This window comes from Sander vitreus, chromosome 22, assembly GCF_031162955.1.
Source record: "Sander vitreus isolate 19-12246 chromosome 22, sanVit1, whole genome shotgun sequence".
Classification (NCBI taxonomy): Eukaryota; Metazoa; Chordata; class Actinopteri; order Perciformes; family Percidae; genus Sander; species Sander vitreus.
The window spans coordinates 10,882,584-10,906,144 of NC_135876.1; the positions used below are offsets into that span (position 1 = coordinate 10,882,584).

At 40.1% G+C, this 23,561-nt stretch overlaps 1 protein-coding gene across 1 annotated transcript in view; it reads left to right on the forward strand.

Annotated features, from left to right (window-relative positions):
- ctnnd2a (catenin (cadherin-associated protein), delta 2a) overlaps positions 1–23,561 on the forward strand; it is a 276,014-nt gene that overhangs the window by 218,700 nt on the left and 33,753 nt on the right. Inside the window, exons 16-19 of the mRNA XM_078280766.1 lie at positions 1,599–1,716; positions 5,070–5,252; positions 8,097–8,270; positions 11,142–11,292. Of these exons, the coding sequence (XP_078136892.1) occupies positions 1,599–1,716; positions 5,070–5,252; positions 8,097–8,270; positions 11,142–11,292 (626 nt within the window). The remainder of the gene's footprint in view (positions 1–1,598; positions 1,717–5,069; positions 5,253–8,096; positions 8,271–11,141; positions 11,293–23,561) is intronic.

A 23,561-nucleotide genomic window follows, 5' to 3' on the forward strand; every position in this document is an offset into this window, starting at 1 on the left:
CTGTAGTAATAACCTCAAAACCTCTATGCTCTCATCAACTTTTATGTGTACCTGCTTCCCCTGAGTAATGTATCCCCAATCTCCAACTATCACTACACTAACAGGGATAATATTGTGTAATATAGCCGCTCTCTTCTTCCATTGTCACTTTGAACAGAATTGACAAGAATTGTTTTTGCACATTGTGACTATGCTGAGGAAAGATCTTGAGTGGTTGTGACACTGTGTATATGTTTGTCTCTTTGGTATTTACTCTACACATAGACAGACACACACATACTAGACTATGCTTGCTATGGCTCTAATATTGATTCCCCTAAAAGCTATATATTTCTTCAGGATGATACACACTATACTTACTTAGAAACAAATCTTGCTTTTATATTTCAGTGAATGTTTTTTTTCTTTGAGCAGGAGATTCATTATTATTTATATATTTGTTAAGCTTTCTTTGGAAAATGAACTCCAGGAACATGTAGGAAATAAGTACAAACCTGCCAGTTATGTTGTCTTCATAGCACCATGTAATGGATGTCAAAATGATCTCTTCTGCTATTCCTGGCATGGCTCCCTTCCACGTCGATAATCAATTTTTAAATATTTTTACGTATTACTAAATTTTCTGGTCATATTTCACAGTATTGACCATCCTAACTATTTCCAGTTTGTGTTAATGTGCAGTAATGTGCAGCATTTCCTAATGAATTTAAATAAATCATACAGCATCATAATTACTCCCTGTAGAGTCAGTCCACTGCTGCGTAAGCATTGTTATGCTCTGGTCGATGCATAATGTTGTGTATACCTTAAATCATGTCATTTTTTTAAGTTACATAAACATTCAGCTGTGTCTATTCATTCTTGTGATGAGGAAGGGAAATACAATAATACATCTATCTCATGCCTCACTCTTTGGTTTCATATTTAATAATAATAATAATAATAAATAATAATAATATGTTATAATGTTATTGAAACTGGCAAATGAGTCAGTGTCTTGGACGGAGTGTATCTGTTTCAGACAGCTCCATGTTAAAACCCAAACAAATCTAACCCAACACCATCCACCTGCACCTCCAGTTCAATTCAAATGATCATATCATCATATTGGCAAAGATGTTAATAATAAATGGTACAATATTGTTAAATTATCAAAGCAGCGTTGGTGTTGTGAGCGTTGGCTGGTTCAAGAAACAACAGTCTGACTAAAGCAGCTTTTCTTCTCCCTTTTCTTTTTTTTGGGCTCAAGTCAAGTGCTTTAAATTGAAGCGAGCCTTTGGGGCATAGATTGAAATGTATCCAGAATTGTAATGGTCCCTTTTCAATTGTGTAGTTTCGAAAGAGCTGCCAGGTTCCCTGGTCTGTCTCTCACTCACTCTCTCTCTCTCACTCTCTCTCTCTCTCTCTGTCTCTCTGCCTCCGTCTTTCTACACCTCTCGCTACCAGTTTTTGTTTTTCTTCAATCTGTCTTCCTGTCTTATCTTCCCTTCTAACCAACTCTCTTTCTATGCCCATTTGTTTTTTCTCTTTCTATTTAGCACACACAGACACATACAGTACACACATACTCTGACCATTTTTGTGTGTGTTTGTTGCAGGAATGTAAGCTCCGCAGGTGAGGAGGCGAGAAGAAGGATGAGGGAGTGTGATGGCCTGACAGATGCTCTGCTCTACGTCATCCAAACCTCTCTGGGCAGCAGCGAGATCGACAGCAAGGTGTGTGTGTGTGTGTGTGTGTGTGTGTGTGTGTGTGTGTGTGTGTGTGTGTGTGTGTGTGTGTGTGTGTGTGTGTGTGTGTGTGTGTGTGTGTGTGTGTGTGTGTGACTGAACATCCTGGCTTGCTGTTTATGTCATGTGAATGACGGTGCCTGCACAAATTGCAATGCAAAAATGTATGTTCTTATTTTCAAACCATTCAAATCACTAAGTTAGACTGCAAGAGAAAAAGTGTCTCCTTCCCTCTCTTGTAGACAAAGTGGTGAAATGTTCTCATTGAACAGGTGAGAAATAAAAAAAACAACAATGGCTGAGCATCCTTTCACTGCCATTAGCCACGAGGAAGACACATTTTAGATTGTCAGTTTGTTAGTTTTAGTGAGGGCCAGTCAATACTACATAAACAGTGTTTCCCAGCCTCTCTAAATGGCCATTCTTAATCACTGCTTAACCGCCCGCCCCTCTTCACCATCTGACTGCAGTCACAAGAGGAGTATTGCTGTCACCACAGTAACAAAGACTGATTGGCAGGTGAACCAGCACTTGATCAAATTAGCCATTTGCTCATTTTGTACTGCCTTTTTTTGCACACCTGCTTTGCCCAGACTACCTCCTCACACTCTCTACTCACCTGCCTGTTCAGGTGGCAGACTAATCTGGTCCATCATTAAAAATACTTACTCGGAAATAGATCTCAAGGAGTTAACTAACATATCCTTGATATCTCGTAGCTCTACTTTACCAATACTTTGTGCAGATTATTTTTAAAAAGATGTATTTGTAACTTCGGTCTAAGCAGAAATTACAAAAGCTGAGGTTGTTCGAGTAACATTATAACTGATTAGCTACCACTTTATGTGCCCAAATACTTGTATAATCAGTTCTGTCTCGGTTAGTGCTCTCACAAAAAATTCCCATCACCATCACTCAGGATACGCGTTTTGATCATCCCAGTCTCAGCTCTATCTCTCACCTTCGCCTTTCAAGTTCACAGATCCTCAGACAGAAATGCCCCAGAGGAATATTCACTATATGTAATGTAACAATTATGTTTTATAGGCGATTGTCCCATTAAACAAAATCCTCAGATTATTGCTATTACGCTGTAAGGAATTGCACAGATGTGAGGAAGTTTTAGAGACATTGAAATAGGTTTCACATAATGTAACGGCACACAGCTAAGAGCCAATTAACTTAACTGATGACTATTTTAAATGATAGATCAAGATCTAATAGACTGAGCACATAATTCTACTACAACTAATATGATGCTGATATTTTATAGATTATATGATGTTAATATTTAAAGTGGCAATCTGTAACCCAGAGTTTGTGATGATTCTAGCGGCCGCTTTGGACAAATGTGGTAGTGTTTTTACTACACCTGCTGTCGTAAAGGTCTTTTCTTTACGATGCTGTATGACCGAGTTAGCGTTACCGGGAGGTCATATAGTTGCGATGAATGTTTTGCTCAGACAGTAAATCATTCATTTACATTAAGAGAATACGTTACAGATGCATCGCTGCATTTCAAGTGTAGCATACAGTAACTTAGCCTCCTTTGGATGTATTGTGAGCTAAACCGGGTAACACTGTCACTGTGTCACGAGCCAAAGCATTAAGAGTTTGTTGTAGCAACCAACGTAATAATAACTTTGATTTATATCAAACGCATTTCATAAAATCCAAGGGCGCTTTACACAAGTACAGGGGGACAAGAGAAAACAAAATAAGGCACTAAATGGAAGGGGGGCGTAATTGAATATAGGCTACTGACGTAAAACCACATTGCGTATTGTACAGTTATTTTATGAATGAAATAGACATATTACATACCTAAGGGCCAATTCGGGGTGGGTTTTGAATCATTTACAATCCCGTAATTGTCTCCATCTGTTGAAAGCCAGACCATCATCTGTCACTTTCCCTTTTAGCTTTTAGTTCGGTTAATTTCCTTTTTTTCTGTGATGGCCCTGCCCCAGTATCAGCCATAACTACAACAGATAACTTCTAAAATAAAATAAAAATACAATTAGGCCTATATAAAGAAATCACCTGTTACTTTTTACCTGGCTGGATACCCTAACACAGGCTTTTCCGGTGTTACACCGAAATCTGTGACCGGTCAGAATTTGTGACTGTAGAGCCGGTCTGCCTGCCGTAAATCATTTTGTGACTTCGCAGAAAAATAATAATTTATAATAGCGTTCTTTTCACAGTTAGTCTCGTTTGCTGTTACAGGTCATTTATGATCATCAGATGAAACATTTTTCAGAAACATTAAAAAGTTACATATAGTATAACTTTAACAGCCCGCATTAAATGTGGTTGCTACTGCAGGAGGAAGTATACTGCAAGAAGAGTGTTATGGGCAAGGTCATACAGGCAAAACCTTTCATCAAACAGAAATAGCTCGTATTTATTTAAACCACAATCAGGAGTCGTTTTATTCCCTAAACCATGCAGCCGGAAAGATCAGGGTACTGAAAATAAATGTAAAATAACAGATCGAAATATGAAATGTCAAAGTAAATTGTAAATAGAATGTTACTTCTCCTACATCATTCTATAATAGCATGTGAATAGAATTTCAAACATGACTGCAGCTCGCTGGAGTGAGACATTGTTTTGTTTGTTGCATCTCTTGAGGCTGTTCAATTACACTCCTTAGTTGTTTTTGTGTAAATCAACGGTCAGACAGAGAGAAGATTGATGATTTGTCTTTGTTAATTTCCACTCTGTTGACTCGATGACTCCCCTTTCTCGCTGATACTAAGCACACGCATGCAAGTGCACTTTCACACACTCGGTGAAAGTACACACTTAAGCATAGACACCATACACTGTAGGAATTTGTTTGCTCTCATGCAGACACACTCGTGCGGTCCTCGGCTGGCGGGTTCGCCTCTGAACTTGCTGTTTAATGGGGTGTGATACAATATATTGGGCTTGTAATTTTTCTTCATTTACCTGAGTTTCTTCTTATCTATTTCAAAGTCAAGCTAACCAAAATACAGAAGCATATTACCATTGAGATTATCTCTCTTCTTTCCTTTCTGTCGCTCTCCGTCTCTCACTCTCTCCGTCTCTCACTCTCTCCGTCTCTCACTCTCTCCGTCTGTGGGGGTGGAAGGGCGATAGTGTAAAAGTGTGAGAGTGGACGTTTTTTATCAGCATGCTTTGACTTTGAGTTTGCTCTGTGTTTTCAAGCGAGATGTTTCATTAAATGGCATCAAACACAAATATCCCACCTCAACTTTCTCACTGTTTTTTTTTTTTCATCTCCTCTAACCTTTCCCCACCCTTTCGTCCTCCTCCCTCACTTCATCTCTCCCGACTCTCTTTATCTCCAGACTGTAGAGAACTGTGTTTGCATCCTGAGGAACCTGTCGTACCGCTTGGCTGCCGAGACGTCCCACGGCCAGCAGGTGGGATTGGAGGAGCTGGATGGCCTGCTTTGTGACGCCAACGGCCGCGACGGAGAGAGCTCTGGCTGCTGGGGCAAGAAGAAGAAGAAAAAGAAGGGAGCCGATCAGGTGAGGACAGAGATAAGAGGAGATGATCAGGGCAAAGAAATAATGCAGATATAGATGGATGGAATGGACACAGTGAATGAAAAATAACAAAGTGGCGGTGTTGGGCAACTAGAATAGCCTTAATACTCCTTGGCATATATTCCACAAGTTGGGGATACTCTACTGGAGGACAACTCATTCCCACTTGGTGTTTCGATGATAGTGGTGGAAAGCACATTCTAACACACCAGTCCAAAATCCCTCATTAAGTGGTCAGTTGGGTTGGGATCATCTGCAAAGACCATAGCAAATGATTGACATAATTTGAATACTGAAAATATTCAGTGACCCCTTGTGCTTTCTATGGAAGCATCTGCATTCATAATGTTTCCCCCACTTGTTTCGTTTGGTTTTTCACTCTCATTTGCAGCTGTGTCTTCAACAGGGACATGGTAAATAATGTTTGATCTTATTTAGATCAAAGAATCTTAGATCACAGAGTATTATGCAGGCTGAGTTGAAGCATTGACTTATTTTATAATGTATTGGCTCATGAGACAATTTTCTTTGCTTTTTATTTCATCACATTTCATGTATTTGAAACATATATATATTATTTTTTTAACCTAACTTTTTTTTGTTAAAAGCTTCTCTGTTTATTTTTACTCTCCCTTTTCCCTGCTGTCTACTCTTTTATGCCTTTTTCAGGCTGTTGAGGTAGAGGTGGAATTCTCTCCATGGACAAGACCTCATGTTTTCATGAAGTCAAAAGCACACTTTACCAGCCAGCAGAGCTCAAGGTTGTGAGCGTGTATGGTAGAATTATCCATGGGCCCAAGACCGAGACAAAAATACAGCCTGTAGCCCAAAGCATACTTAACTGGACTGATATTTAAGACCCAAAACTAAACCTGAGACCCAGAGCTATGTTTGTTTTATTTCATTGGTGGCCATTGGCTCTCCAGTCTTTTGCAACTCATTGGCTACACTGTCTCTTTCCTTTTCCCAAATGGGCATTGTGTATCTACTTGAAACACACATACCACACGCACAGACCATTTGCACAGGCAGAGAAAGAAGAGAAAGGATGTGTTTGCATGTACCGAATACATTTTTGGTAGGCATTGAGGGATAGACAGTAAGACAGGTAGAGCTGGGTGTAGACAGGACCAATATAGAATGAACCCAGAGGTATACACTTTGAGAGTCAGACAGGCACAGACTGAAAGAGAACGAAAAGGAGCCAAGAGACTGGGTCTTTTCTTTTTTCTTTTTTAAAAGACTGGGTCAGAGAGAGAGAGAGACAAGGATGATGTAGGGAAGAAACCAGGCAGGAGGGAAAGAGAGATGGATAGAGAGACTGAGTGAGGGAGAGAGAGAGACTCAGGTAGTTAGACCGTAATGTAGTCTCCCTAATCATTTGGACATTCAGACAGCAGGGCCATGGAGCATCACAGGAGCCTGAACTGAACATAAACATTCCTGATAGATACTGGAACACACTCACACACAGGTTTTTATGATCTAGGATAGTCTACAGATTTCTGATTTGTTTCAAGATCTCTGTCTCTTGACAATTCTTGAATCAAATAGAACTTTAGCAACAACACATATGGATTTTTTATGAAATTAAAGATGAATTCATTCAAACATTTCACATTCTTTTAGTATGATTTAGTATGTATTGTAGGGTGTTTCTAAGCAACAGAAAGTACTCTACTGTGAACGAGTTGATGCATCTTGGTAGGAGTTCCTCTACACACTTCAAATTTAAAATACACCTTTGATTTTATGTTCAGAGAATCTATGTATAGATAAAAACATGCACAGCCAAACACACACACCGCACAGCAACTCTCTCAAGACACACACTAGCCTAGTTTACCTTGAGACAAGGGGGGGATGGGAAGCCGTGGAGCGAAACCGAGAAGGTCGATAGGGAAAGGAAAAGCTGACTGGAGAGAGAGAATGATGGAAATAGAATAAGGAATTAGGGAGAGAGGGAGGCAAACAAGAATGAAAGAGAGAGAAGCCAAGGGAGAGGTAGAGCAAAGAATCAACAGGAGAGAAAAGGTGAGCAAGATATTAATGACAAGCAGGAGAGGAAAGAGTTAGCTGTGGGTCCATGCCTACATGAAAGAGGTGTGGGCATGTCACTCAACAAAGAGGTTCAAACATCAAGGGACTACATAGTGGAGGATGGAGGTAAAGGGGAAGCAGGGTGTGAAGCTTTAAGTTTATTTCTCAAAGCAAATGTAGGAGGGAGACATTCTCTCATAGTCTTTGTTTTCACATGCATCTCTTTCCTTTCTATGTTTTCGCCCTTTCCCACCTCTCTGCTCCATCACCATTCTCTACAAAGCAGGTTGACAGGGAGTGATTTACTCAGTGTCTCTATGACTTTTTAATAGGTTGGGGTGTACTGAGTGGAGATGTAGTAGGGTATGCACCTAGACACATGGGAATACTCATCCACAGATATTTTTCTTTCATGGATATTGCAGGTATGGAATCAGATGAATTCCCAAAAGCAAATGGAAAGAGTAGGGACACTGAATAAACATTGCTCTCTGCTCCTTTGAAATTAATCGCTTAGGTGTGTTTTTATAGGTGTGTTTTTAGTGTAACACCCCCAGAACATCTTGTTTTAGCTGACCTCCAGTGGTTTAACTTCTCACCTCGCTGCAGTGATGTACAGGTGTACTCCAGGACCCTGTGACATCACAGAGCTGGGTGTGGTCACAGTTGAATCACACTTACAAATCTCATTGCTGGAAAGGAGTTTTTAGTGTTCACTTAACAATCTCTTCTTACATTTAAGTTAACATTAAACAAATCTGTCCCACTTTGTATTCTCTTTCACAGTGGGATGGCGTGGGCCCCTTTCCGGACACGGCGGAGCCCCCCAAAGGGGTTCAGATGTTGTGGCACCCCACCATCGTCAAGCCCTACCTCACCCTGCTGTCTGAATGCTCCAATCCCGACACACTGGAGGGAGCAGCCGGCGCTCTGCAGAACCTGGCCGCAGGAAGTTGGAAGGTAACGGCTAGGTTTAAAATGCTTCTCTCTCACTCTTCAGAGACATTAGAGTTTATGACTGTAATGCTGGTGATGCAGAACCTCATGCTGCCTTGCAATCCTTGTACTTCTTTTCTTTTTTTTAGAATAGTGCAGGTAAACACAGGAAACTGTAAATGTGTGTCTTTACCAATTTAATTGTCCTCTAGTATGAAAAGAAGGGATTCATCAAAAGCGTGCTCTTACTCAGCCGTGCTGTGAATGCAGAGACACAAAGTGTACACAAATTATTTGTGCAGATAAACCAGAAAAAAATGTTTATTCACATTATAAGCATGACAAACGACAAAAACACTTGTGTGTGTGTGTGCGTGTGTGTGTGTGTGTGTGTGTGTGTGTGTGTGTGTGTGTATGTGTATGTGTGTGTGTGTGTGTGTGATTATGTGTGAATGCTACCTATCTGATGACAAGAATTGCTCTGCAGCGCTGCATTGAAAAGTAATGTTGGATGGATAGATTCTTAGAGATGGATTGGTCATTTTACAGGATGGGCAAATGTAAATCAGAATCACCTTGCTGGGTAATACATTTATCGTCATGGCAGGGAAATATGCATTGAAAAGTTAATAAAGGGTTAAATATAAACAAGGACACAATTTTATTCAAACCTTGACCATCTGGTTGAAGTTTAGTTCAGTCTTTATACAAATACAAATACAAAATACAAAAGGCTGATTTGGTTGCAGTAAATGCCACAGCGTACAGAAGATAATTATATGTTTGCTCACTACACCATCCTGCTGACTTTGAAATATTTCCAGCACAATCCCAAGTTGTTATATGTTCTATAGCATATAATATCGTTCAGCAGCAATGCAATTACTGTAATAATGTTAAGGCTCCAAGCCTGAACACACCAGGCAGTAGAGCAAGGGTTCAACAGCAGCTGACTGAAGGAAACAGCTAGATGGTAATAATGTGAGTCATGCATAGTCATATTGGAGAGTATTGGTAAAGGCAGCTTTAGCGAAGAGGGAGGTGTATATAAGGGTAAAAGACAGAAAGTGTGTGGGCGTAACCTTGGAATGACGTTCGGAAACTGCATCAGACATCGTTCGTTGTAAATAGTCGCTGTGAGAATGTTGATGGAAATATTTATGTGATCAAAAAATGCTCCGACATAACGTTACATTGCTTTTGCTGTATGTGAAAACTGTAGACGGAGTTACATACAGGGAAGTACGCTGTGGTTGAGGGGGATGTCTCTGTCGTCCTGTAAATGTGTTTAAGATTTGTGTTTGATCTGATTTTGGTTTGTTTCCATTGGTAGTGGAATGGACAGATAAACAGATTAGATAGATACAGATGGAAGAGGAGGCTATAGAAAGACAAGGGAGAAGGAGGAAATAATGGGGGCAGGTGGTCTTCAGGAAATCACATTTTCTATTTTGGGGCCTTCCTGCGTGCGTGCATGCGTGTGTGTGTGTGTGTGTGTGTGTGTGCGTGCGTGCGTGCGTGCGTTTTGTCTCTTCTAAGCAAGATCCCTCTCCTGACTTTGAGAATAGTCCTGCTAACAGTTTCCAAAGAAGCTGTGTTGGCGTACTGCTGGCACGCTACGCTCTGTTCACTAAGCTCTTGGTTTTAAGACATTATGATAATTTCCTTCCAAGGGTGAATTATTTCCTAAAATGATTATATGAACTATAGTTTGCCCATTTTGGTCTCTAAGAAAAACTATCATGTGTTTTAACCTTAACATACCCTGGCAATTATTCTTTTCACAGAGTATTTTAGCTTCACACTTGACTTGACTCTTGGGTGCTGTTTAGCACATCCCCAGTCTTCTACAGTCGACCCACAAGGCGGCACCACTTGAGCCGTTTAGGGTCGAGTAGTCCATTTAAGCGTACCTTGATAGTTATTGAAGGAAGATAGAGTGGTCTCCAAGCTCAGAACTCTTCTCTCTGGTTCATGTAATTCTCCCTCTTACAGTATATCACTTGTGAGTCAGTGTAATGCCCCCTCTCATAATGACCCTGAATATAACAGCTCCCACTCAACCTCGCCCACAGTTCTTTCCTTTTATCCCTTTTTCCTATGGCAACCACTTTATTCACAATTGGTTGGTCTGTCTGGTAAAAAAAAAAAGAATAAAGAAAGTCAGCATAGTGACAATACGTGGAAGAATAAAAATGTATGGATTGAAAAAAAACATTACTATTACACAATGCACAAACATTGTCACAGTGAATTTCCAAGTAAGGTGAACCAAACAAGTGTCACGAGCAAGTAAGGAGGATGGCTTTGTTATTGTTGCCATGTCTGGTCTTTTGTTTACCATGTTGTGTGGACACAATTATAATTGCTCTCACTGTACATCCCCATTCAGGAAGTAGGTTGGTATCACAACTGGTAGGAATGATGAACAAAACCTGAAAAGTAAAAGCTAGGTTTTAAAATTAGAAATGTCCTTTAATTCTAAATGCTGGAAATTGTCACACAACTCCTACAATCCTCCTTTTATGAAGTACATTGGGTAACAATTTACTTGAAAGTAGCTACATAAGTGTGACATGACACTGTCATGAACACGACACTGTCATGACACAGTCATGACCCATGAACCCTAACCCAAACCATAACTTGTCATGACAAAAACCGAATGATACTTACGAAAAGAAGCGTTATGTCATAAACGTTTATGACTTGTTTATAATGTTTATGACATGTTCATGACAGTGTCATGTCACTCTTATGTAGATACTTTCAAGTATAAATACCTAAAGTGTAACTGTCCATTGTCACCACAAATGCACCACGGGATTGTTTTTTACTATTACCAGGCTACTATTCAGGCATTTAACTGTCTTCCCCCTAATTTCTCTCCGCCAGTGGTCGGTGTACATCCGGGCTGCAGTGCGTAAGGAGAAAGGCCTTCCCATCCTGGTGGAGTTACTGAGGATAGACAACGACAAGGTGGTGTGTGCTGTTGCCACCGCTCTCAGAAACATGGCCCTGGACATCAGGAACAAGGAGCTCATTGGTGAGTCCTGATGAAAACTTTTCCATGTGATGATATTTGGTAGTGAAACAATCCCCCCACCTGTTAGATGAAACTATCGCATGGATCACTGTCATTTTTAATCTCGATAAAGTTACATGAATTTGGACACCTGCCCTGTTATGCTCAGTTGCAGTCTCTGTTGTTTGTGTGTGTAGAGCAACCTGAAGCCCATTTTCATTTCTAATTGCCTAGCTGTTCCACTGGGGTCTGTTCCTGTCACGTTGTTCTTATTTCGAATATGCAAGTCAAGCCTGTGCTAAAGTGATGTAACACAAGGGTAAAGAGCCTGTAGCCAGTTGCTCCAATTAGAAGTAATTTACACTAATGCCAGCCTGAAGTCACCTCATAGCAACATAGTGTGATGTCTCACCTGGCTTCTTCCTCCTAGAAAACATTGGAGCTGCTGGGGGATTTTTACTGATTAAATTATGTCATTGATTGAGACTGTTCATTGGTAAACACAAACTAGGATCAGGTCTATATAATGGGATGAGGCTTTACATGTGTTCTAAAATGATAGTGCTCCAAAGCTGTCAAATATTACAATGATGGTAGAAGTGTGATGGTTATGAATACTACTGCAATGTAGTTTTGTTTCTTCTATTTTAACTATTAGGTGAAGTCATTTTACATTACAATTGAATTAAAGGCCGAGTACATCCATTATTCTTTTCAGGTTTTTTAAAATGAAAACACCCACTCAGCGAAAACGAGTGACCTGGCGAATTAATAATGTTATGAATAATGTGAGCGCTAGCACTAGCTTAGTCAATGTTGAGCTGTGCGGTTATTTCCAAAGTTTGGAAATAACCGCACAGAAGCTAAGCAATGTAACTTTACTGCTGTGGACATTAAGCAGTGGTAACGTTAGACCAGCAACTCTTGTGTTCTGTGATTTGAAATGATTGTTTTTGTCAGTGGAGCCTGGTGGATTTGAAGAGAGGTATACTGTATAACAGTATACCTCTCTGTTGGAAAGGGCTGTCTGACAGCAAGAGAAAGCGGTATAAATAGTCTAAATACACATAAACTTAAACTAATATTGATTTTTTTTTAGGTGGTCATTTTCTGAAGTGGCTAAAATGCGTTTTGCTGGTACCCCCGTCCACAGCACTACATGTTGCTCTATTTAAAGCTACAATTATTTGACCCAAACAGTAACTTTACCTTGTAGAACACGGGAGATGCTATCCCTGGATTGATTGATTGGTTATTTTGTGTTATTGTGTGACTTTGGTGAACCAAAATTTTGTGTTATTGTGACTTTCTGCTCTGACCTGAACACGGCGTCCATAGCAATACTTTGTTCAGCTTCCTGTCTGCTTCTGCAACGCCATCATACAGAAACCTACAACCTACATCTAGTCATGTGGGGAAAGGTTCTTAGAAGGTCTTGGGATAACAGCATTTTGACACTAAAACATACTTACTTTGACCAAAATGGCAAAGTTTGGATTTGAATACATAAGGAACAAATAAAAAAAACTCTAAAGATAATGGGCTCGCCCTTCAATTAAGCCCAAGCTGTGTTTGTAAGAAATTACACTATTAAGGAAAGACAACGTAGGGGGTGAGTAATGTGAAAAAAACATGTAAAAAAAATATGTAGTTAAGAGAGAAAGTCTGGGGAAAGGAAAAAGAGGGAGAGTGGGAGAGAGATACTGGCAGCATGGGCAGTGTGTGTGTGTGTGTGTGTGTGTGTGTGTGTGTGTGTGTGTGTGTGTGTGTGTGTGTGTGTGTGTGTGTGTGTGTGTGTGTGTGTGTGTGTGTGTGTGTGTGTGTGTGTGTGTGTGTGTGTGTGTGTGTGTCTGTGTTTCCTTCTGTGTCTACAAATATGTTTGTGTGTGCATGTGTGGCATTACCCTTTCTGTCTCTGGTATCTCTGATTATCTTGGCTTCCTGGTGGGCTCAGTGGTTTCTATAGCAACCCTGCTACCCTCAGTCTCAGGCGAGGGGCTTCTGTAGCCTTTCTGGGTTTTTGCCGGAGCGTTGTTAGAACGGCAAGGAATGCCACCGGCGAAGCTCAACACACCCATACTGTAATGGTCTGTCTGGCCCACGGCAGCAGATTACAGGATAATTGAAGCCTTTCGCACAAGACACTTATCAGTTTGACCTGAATGGTTTTTGTTTATGTTTTGTTTGTCTGTTTGTTTTTCTTTCTTCAATGAACCTGCAGGTGTATTGGCTTAAATGATTTAGAAGGACCTTTGCGTGTCATCCCTCGGATTGCCTTCCAAATCCACTGTAACTGTGATATGCAAACATCCAGATATAAGATAATACAATATGGAAGCACTTCATCCATATCACCTCAAATAGACTTGTAACGGTAGTGTATTTCCTTTACATTAAGTCTGATTGAGCCATTTGCTCTTACATGGTCAACATAACTGTTTGATTTGAATACAATTAAAGTACAAGTCCACAGACGATTAAATCAATTCCTTTATTTGACCTTTTACAATGATTCAAATGTTCTCTAATTGATTCAAATATAGAAAGATAGAGAAAGTAGAGAAAGATTAAAAAGGAGAATTATGGAACGAGAGGTAGACACATGAATGTGTGCTTCATAGAGAGAAAGGCAGGCAAAACACAGGCTGATTGAATAATGTAATTACTTAAAAATTCACAGGGAAAATCAATTCAAATGTGTTTGGCATTTTCATTTAAATAAACACGCATGACTTCTTCAGCTGCAGGATAACATGGTTTAAATCCTGCGTGTGATTAGCGCCCCTTGTGTTATTTCTGAGACTTAAGGGAAAGACAATAAGACAGAGATAGTGGGATGGAGATATATGAGATATATAATAAAAAGAGAGAGATATATAGGGGCATTGCAGATCATCATTCTCCTGTAGCAACCATGGCTGACACCGTCAGGGAGGTGTTGGCAGATATTGATTAAAAATAGACACACCTGGGAAAGAAAATAGAGCTCTTAAGAGAGATTATAGTGGTTTTGAAAGTCATGCAAGTTAAGATTATTAATGAAAAATAAATTGTCTAATGTAGCTGATAGGTGATACAGTAAGTTCTCGGTTCAATTTGGTTCAATCCTCCAAAAGCAGATGTATTAAAGGTGCAATATGTAATATATTTACTGTATTAAATCCAAAAATGACCACAATATGTCATCAGATATTAAGGAAACATGCTAATTTGACATGTTTTCTGACAACAATGCTAATGCCAGTATTTTCTCCTTTTGAAATTTGCGTTCCGTGAAGGAATGTCTGTTTGTGTTTTGGCCTGTATGTTGGTATCAACTGCCCAGTTTGACAGCCGGGCCGGGTTGCCAGATATACCTGTAAAAACCCAGCGCACTACAGCTGTAACGTTAGTACAGCCACGAAAGCAGAAAACAAACAAACTGTATCAACGGAGATAGAGTCTACCCTACCTAAAAAACCTCAGTGTTTCTAAACAGTTGCATAAATACCGGGTAAATATTGGAGATGTATTTGAAAGATGGAGACAGCTTTAGAGCCCAAAAGGACGTTGAGTTGGCTAATTTTCTCCCGAACAGGTAAGCATTAGCTTCAGGCTAATCTAGCACGGCTTTAAGAGAACGGGCATTTTCAGTCATTTCAACATTTGTGTACTCACATTGAGTTTAGGGATAGACCGATTATCGGCCCTGGTGCCGCAGGATGCATGTATTTTCTCCAACATCCATTTCCTTCCGCTTTCTTTGTGTTAGAATTTTAAACTCCGGTGGATTTCTGAGGACTATGATTAACTGCTCCTCAGATCTCTGCAGGGTAAATCCAGACAGCTAGCTAGACTATTTGTCAAATCTGAGTTTTCTCTCGCACGACTATTTTAAAGTGGCTCTGTGTGGAGCTTAGTGCCACCCATGACGATTTTCATTGGTTTAAAGAAATGCCAATAAACCAGAAAATGTTTTTTTCCCATCCCGGAATGCTGTGTGGAGTAACCAGACCCACATCCGCTCCACAGCGTGTGGATGGTCTGGCAAAGCGAGACTAGGTAGAGAGGACGGCGAGGTATGGGTGTTTTTAGCGTTTTCTTGCCGTAATTTTACGCAGAGAAAGTTTGTCTGTCAGTCGGGTAGAGAGGACGGCAAGGTAGTGGTGTTGCAGTGGTTGTTGCAGTAATTTTAAGCCGAGAAAGTGTGTCTGTCAATCGTGTACAGAGCTCCGCATTAGCACGGGCTTTTATGACTATGTGAGATTAGTGTCTAGCAACATTGGTGGATACTGCGTTCTCAACCTGGCAACCACCGTGAACTTTGACGCTGGGGAGGAGGGTGCGGGGGAGACGACTCTCTCCAGTATTTTGAATTTCGACTGCATTAACGCTAGCTGTCAGTATTACATATTGCACCTTTAAAGCTCCCTTAAGCCATTTGTGGCAGAAAGACTTCTAAACTGGCCAGTCCTTATACTGGCCAGTCCTTATACCTTCGTATGACCGGCATGTTGGCAAGCAAGTGTTAGTACATATTTTACATCCAGCAGTGTAAGAGCATCATGGGCATCCCATCCCAGTGCTTACACAAGAAAGTAAATATTTAATGACATATCCCTGGTTTGGTCCTCCAGATAATAAAAAAAGATCTCCTTTTTTTTTCAAGTTTGTTTTGTTTCACCAGCCACTCTGTTAATTAGTCTCTATCTTTTTGACTGAAAAAATTATTTTATATTAACCGATACTGTTGTGGTTTTACACATTGGCAAACATAAATAATGAGCTAGGAGCAGCTGGAAACTGCATAGAGCTGCAGGGAGGGTTGTTGATTCTCTGTGGGATTGTCTTTGCCAGCAACCCTCTCAGGTTCAGGGAACAACAAGGTAATGGTAACCTGGCTGTGTTTCGCTAGCTATAAAACATTATTTAGACCGCATAAAGTCACATAAAATTGATCAGTATCAAAAGAAGAAATCATCGGTTTACATTCCAAATTCAGCACATCAACTTCTCTTCTTCTGTTGAGAAAGCCAAATGGTAAATGTTGGCGTTAGGGCCTGTGTCCATATGGTGTTTTTCTCTGGCGACACCACCGCCTTTCTGAAAAAGTTCAAAGATTTTCAAAAACATGTAGAAGCGTTCGGAGTGGCTGCACAACAAAATCGGAGTGCTCTGAAAAAAGACGCTTGGTATAGCACTTTGTCTCTTTGTCTGCGGCTGCACACTCTCACTCCTCATTGGGAAAAATTGAAAAAAGACGCTAGCACTCCACACAGCCTTAAAGACCCACAATGTCACAGTAACACAGAAAGCCTCAGAGAGGAAGAGGGGGAAATGGAGAGAGCAAAAAAGTGAGAGGGATCAGACAGGGTTGAGCCTTTGCTCTTGTCAAGGTGTGATTTGATACGACAGAAAAAAAGGTAGAGGCCAGGCACTCTGAAGAGACAAGCCCCATTTGGCCTGTGTTCACAAGCTTTATTCACCACAGTGACTCTAACCTCTGAGTCAAACACCTTTTCTTTACACCATGCATTTCTGTAAAACCCGAAGCGACGACGCAATATCACAGAGCAGTTTGTGTGTTCTTGTCTTTGTCAGATCAAAGTTCCACCTAATTGTAGTATCATTTTGCATTGCTCATCTACAGTGTTGGGAGTAACGCGTTACAAAAGTAACGCAATTAAAGTGATGTATTACTTTTTGCTGTAACGCAGTAATATAACGCATTACTAATAAAATTTGGGGGAGAATGGTAGTTTGCATGTGAACTCAGCTCAATAGACTGAATAGGGGTGGAAGATGAAAAAGACGAAAGAGCACTGACAGCTAAGCGCATATATATGCTTATATTCCAATCCCTCTGTAATGTGATTTAGTGGCATATTGATATAGCTGAGAATCATTCTTCTCATCTGTCAACGTTTTTGTCTCTCCTGATTTCACCTCCTTCATAGTTTTTGATTTGCATAATGTACTGTACGCCTGTATAGCAATAAATGAGTCCCATTCACTGCTACACCGTCTGTCAATGTAATTCTTCACCATTTACTTACAGATGGTAATTTGACACACATGAATTGGGAACAGCACTGGAATGCCAAAACGACACTGTATTTGTTTTTCAAATTCAGCAACCATTTACTAAAGGTTTCCATACATGTGCTGTGCTTGCAACCAAATCCAAACCTTTGAAAGTTTTTTGGCCTCTTTATTCAAATGGCAATGCATTTTGGAAGTGGAAATTCAGTATGCAAAGTGACAATGTAATCCTCAATTCAGTTTGAATTATTTTGATTAAAATTATAATTAAGGTTTGATAAATTGCATTTCATATTGGCGGGTTTTTTGGCCGCTTTATTCAAATGGAAATATGCCTTGCAATTGGCAATTCAAGGTGCAATTTTGTCATGCAATTTGAATATGCATTTTGCAATTGACATTTCAATATGCAAAGTGGTGTTGCAATCCTCATTATTTCTAAGCGTTAGCTTAGGTTGTTGGCAAGCTACTAACTTTACCCAGGGTAATTGTAATGCCTCAGTATGAGGACGTAGACAAAAAGAAAATGCCAACGACGGTCCTACTGTAATAAACTAATGTCTGAAGTCTATGCTGAACATAAAGTATGGAAGTTAAGGTATAAACTCACCGATCAAGAAGAACAGCGTCTGTGTGGTCGAAGAGGAGTCGGGTAAAGTCTCTCCCCAGGCTGTTAGTTACTGAACGAGGAAGTGACATCCTAACGTCCCTGTTTCGCTGACACATTGAATTGCCATTTGAATAAAGACACCACAAGCAATACCACAAACCACAGCAATATGAAATGCAATTGACTGAGATTTTACTTTTTATTTTAATCAAACTAATTGTAACTGAAATGAGGATTGCATTGCCACTTTGCATGTTGAATTGTCAATTGCAAAATGCATATTCAAATAGCTTGACAAAATTGCAAATTGAATTGCCAATTGCAAAATGCATAGCCATTTACATAAAGAGGCTGAAAAACATCCAAACAAACCAACGTTGAGTGTTTAATGAAAAAGTGATTAATGCAAATAGCTGTATTAATTTAAGACAGTTTATTAATTAATGTTGTGTTTTATACGAAGTGACTGGCTCCAAGTGCTAACGCTAATTGGGTTTGTGAATTCTGCAGAAAAGGTTTTATTAAATTCCAAACAGTAAATCCTAATATGAAGTTCTACAGTATACTAGGAATTGCATTAACTACAGTATGTGATGTAAAGTAATACAAAGTTGGATGTGGAACCTTTTGAGTTACACTTTATAAAACCATATTAATTTAGGTTATTTAAGAAGCTCAGATCCTATAGGTTTTAATCCTATAATGTTGCATTGATTATATATCAAATAACAAATCAATGATCAGGAAATCAAAGCATTGAGACTTAGCAGTATTTAATAGTGATATATTTCTGAAGCGCATATACACTCAAGGAGAATCACAGAAAATGTCTTAGCTTGACACAGAGACAGTTCCAAAAGGCATCAAGAAAAGTCAACTTCTAAATAGCAGATTAGCTGGCTACCTTCCTGCGTGTGGACTACAGTAATTGACCTCCAACATCAAACAAAGCTCGCCAGTGGCTCATGACCATCTCTTTCATGTTTCATCATCAGGGGGCACGAGTTTTGAGCGCACGTCCAAGTTTGATCAGGATGTTCTCTTATGTGATTGGTGTCGAAGCTCCGCAGTTCTGTTAGCATCACATCAAATGAAAACACCTTCAGAGCACTGATAATTACCGCTGTCAAACGATTAAAATATTTGATCGCGATTAATCGCATTAATGTCATAGTTAACTTGCAATTAATCGCACATTTGCATCTATTCTAAATGTCCCTTGATTTCTTTTTGTCCCATTATTGTTTCTCATTTTAATGCTCTTGTCAACATGATACAACGATACTTTTAAAATGGTGCCTGAACCGAAAGAGTATATATATATATATATACAGTCACACTTTACACTGTTTAGCTGTCAGCATTTTAACCGTGTTTACGCCAGCTGCAAGCTAACAGTAGTTTAACGTTAGCTGCTGCTAAGTGTAGTGCTGACTAGCGTCCCGTGCGGCGATGTTTCAGTTTCCTCTAACGTCCGTTTTCGGAGTATCAGAGAGAAGCGCAGGTATTTAAGTGGCACCTAAATAAGGCACCGAAATCCGTGTTGTTATTCGGTCCGGTAGATAACGGTTGTTAAGGCACCGGTGCCGTATTAGCACCAGGTCTCGGACCCCATTCAAAACGGCGATTTTCACGGAAAAGTGACTAGTTTGCAGGTATATACTACTCTTTGGCCGACTCGCAATCCCAAACAAGTGTGTGCAGCGTGCTTGTTGTTTTGTTTCCGGTCTAGCTAGATCCAGTGTGGTGTTGTAGTTTTTCAAAAGGGTTTGCGTTAACGCCATTAATAACACGTTTAACTGACAGCACTACTGATAACATTTCGTTGCAGAAGACACTCTAAGTATAGGGTGTAGGGGTTTTGTGACGACTGTATTAACAAAATGAGTACCAACGATCACTTTTTCTGAAATGATGAATAACAAGGACTTGTTTTTCTAAAACATCAAAAGCAAAATGTTAAAACCTCAAAGAAAGAACATGACTAGTCCACTTCCACCTTCTCTATGTTTCTCCTTTCTTCTCTTTCTCCCTGTGTCACCCCTTCTCCTCCTGTTTCTTTGCATTCTCTTGCCACACCACACCTCGTATTGGCTTAATCCTCCCCTTCCACTCTTCTATCCCTTATTTTTACTTTACAATGTTGTGCCCACCTTCTGGTTTACGACATGCATATTATCCCCCTTTTTCTCCATCTCATGTTGCTTCTTTGTTTCCTTTACCTTCCTTCTTCCTCCTTTTCCTCCGTTTAACCCACACCCACCCCTTCCCTCTCCCTCTCCATCTTCTTTCCCAGTTGTTATAGACATGAGCTCATAATGCCTCTCCTTCCCTCTCTCGCAGTCTCTCCCTCTTTGTGTCTCGCATTGATGACATCAGTGCTAGGGAGTGTTACTGTGGAAACGGAACTACTGCACCACAGGGATGGCACTAATTGCATGATTGCAAATGTGTGAGAGTGTACTGTATGTGTCCGACACTGTTATACGCAGAAAACTCAAGGGTTTCAAGCCTTTAACCCAACCATTTTATTCTTGCATACACACTCACACTCTAGCACATTGAAAGGTTGCACTAAGCAAGAGAGCAAAAATGATATTATGTGCGTATTGAACTTTGTGTATTCCTGGCCACACCAAATATATTTAGATCACCAGAGACTGTCCATTTTGTGTTTTCCTCAACCACGCCAATTTTTCCATATTTTGCAGCCCCTGCTGTTAACAAACTGCACTATGGTGAGCTTCTGGAAGGCTATAGCGGGCTGAGAAACTGGCCGTGTCCACTGACTAACTGATACCAAGTTGACACAGACTTCTCGGTCCCTGTTGCATCGATACTTTATGACATTTCTGTGTCGCCTTCGGAATGATTCTCTTGTGTGTAAGGGTCTGGCATGTCTTTTATCAGCACACTTTGTTCTCTCTGGCACTCTCCGTCCTTTGCTCCACTGTGCCAGACTGGGAGCGTGACAGACCGAGAAATAGAAATGGAAAACATTGAAAAAAAAATGAGAGAAAGAAAGATGATGCAATATTTTTGGGGGGTCTAACAGCTATCCCTGCGGGATCTAACTTATGTTCAGGTGATCTTGGGCGGTGCACAGACACATACAGTTTTTTTTTCCTCCAAAGAACTTTGACATATTCAAAATTGTGCTTTCGGGATTTTATTCAGGAAAATGTATCCACATGTTGGGAATGTATCCACATGTTGGGACCCAACTGATCGTCATTGAGAAGCGGTACTGTGGAACTTCTATCTAACCATCTCAATCAGAATTCTCCGTCACTGTGAGTGTGTGTTTAAATAGAGGATGTGTGTGTGTGTGTGTGTGTGTGTGTGTGTGTGTGTGTGTGTGTGTGTGTGTGTGCATTTTTATAATTAGTTTCTTAGGGGGGGGGAGAATGATCTTTTCCCCCCTCTCTTACCATCTCTCCCTCCTCTGTAGTTACACTGTAAACCTGTCACCCACAGACATCAAAGAGAGACACAGAGGGCGAAATATAACTGGTGTGAAAAGCACCAAACACAAGAAGGTAGAATATTTTACAACGACATGCCGCTTTACAATTTACCTCCATTTCTGACCTGTTTTAACCTGCTGTGTTTCATCTGTGTGTACTCTCCTCTGCATTTCTTTTTACTTATTTAATTATTTATTTATTTATTTATTCAAATGTTAAAAAGGAATACACCTCACATTGCAGTGGGGAATCAGACTTTGACAGACAGTCAGACAGTCTTTGGAGGTCATTCCTATTTATTTTGGCTTGATGAGGATGCGAGGATGTTGAAAATTGGTGACTGCAGGGTCTGTATGTGTTTGTGTCTGTGTGTACAGGATGTGATTCATATTTTCACTTCTTTGTGGCTGCTTTCCAAATTAGCCCATAATCCAGAACTCATTACAATGCTGTCATTTTTTGTAATGATTTGGATAATATTAAGGGGAAAATTAGATAAATTGGTGTCAATAAAATGCCCCTCCCTCCTCCCTTAATGGCAATGTTTAAGAGTATCTCCAGGGTTTGTGTGCTGATGTAATTCTGGTATATAGCCTTATACTTGTTTGAGCTCTCAGAGGCTGAGATCCAAGAACCATAAATTTTATGTTTCCAATAAAGGAATATTCCCACGGAACAGAACCCAACAACCTGTTGTTTGAATCTGGCGCCCCCTGTCAATGATGTCATGTACTACTGATTCAAACTCACTCAGAAGGCACTGAAACACTCGTTTTGGCACTGAATATTGAATTGAACAACTTAGTTGTGGCACTTAAAAATTATACAACACTTCAAATGAACCGATCAGATCAACACATTGGGGTAATGTTTACACGCAATGCTTCATCTGTTAAGAGAAAGATAGTTTGCAAACAGGATATTCACCTGAATATGTCAATTGTATGACTCTCAAAGTCGTCAGAGTAGTCCTTTAATACAGCAATTGTCACATTCTTGTCAGTTTCTTTCCTCACAACTCAAAGCGGATTTCACAGCTTGTCTATCATTACGGTGGTAAACTTCCATTGTAACATTGTAAGGCATTTTTTTTTAGACTAGAACAGACTCAAAGAACGTAGAAAGGCCTTGTAAACCTAACAGCCAGAAGCTTTTGGTACCAGTAAGAGTACAGCAGCCCACCTCAGGGACCCCCAACCCATTCACTGATAACTGTGTATTAACCATCCTTTATTCTCAGACAGTCGGACACCACAACCAATCAAGCCGTTTCATCTTTGCCCACATCGCTCTGAGACAATTACCTCCAATTTTACTTCAATAACAGTCTCTCTTCTCCGTCAGTAAACAATCAAATCACTCCATTGTTGAGGGTAATTGGATCTCTTTAAATCAAATCAGCCATTATGGCCCTGATGAAGCACGCCCTGCTCAGCGGGACTTAGTGACACATGAGAGAATGCAGAACAGGAATACAAAAGCATCTCTGCCTCCCAGGTGAAGATGGCTATATTGGAGGAGCTGTGTAATACTTAGTTTATTAGACCGTGCAGTGAACAGCACAGGGCTTGTTTTTCTCCTTGAGGACGTGTTCCAGGTGTAGCTCACATTTCAGTGACAGAGAAATAACCACGTAGAGGTTGTTTGTGTCACAGTAGGACTTTAAAGTAGAAGGAGTCGCCACCCACTCATCAAAAATCTATTTTGATTTGCTCCACACCTCGTTTATTTTCTCTCTTTCCTACCAATGATATGCCTGGCTTTAACACTTAGCTTGGCTTATGGTTGTATGTACTACAGTATGCTGACTGATTCTACTTTTTATACAGCTGTACTCATTCTAACACATTCAGGTTAGTCGTTTGTCAACTAAATGCCTAAATATGTCAATGTGGCCTCAAGAGATAAATTGTATATTTAGTAGTAATTGAAACAAAAAGTAGAAGCGCAAATCACAACAGCAAATAGAAAAACGCAACAGCAAATAGGAAAACACGACAGCAAATACGAAAACACGATGGCAAATATGAAAACACTTCAACAAATCATAAAACACAACGGCAAATATGAAAACACTTCAACAAATCATAAAACACAACGGCAAATATGAAAACACGACAGCAAATATGAAAACACGACAGCAAATAGGAAAACACGACAGCAAATATGAAAACACGACAGCAAATACTAAA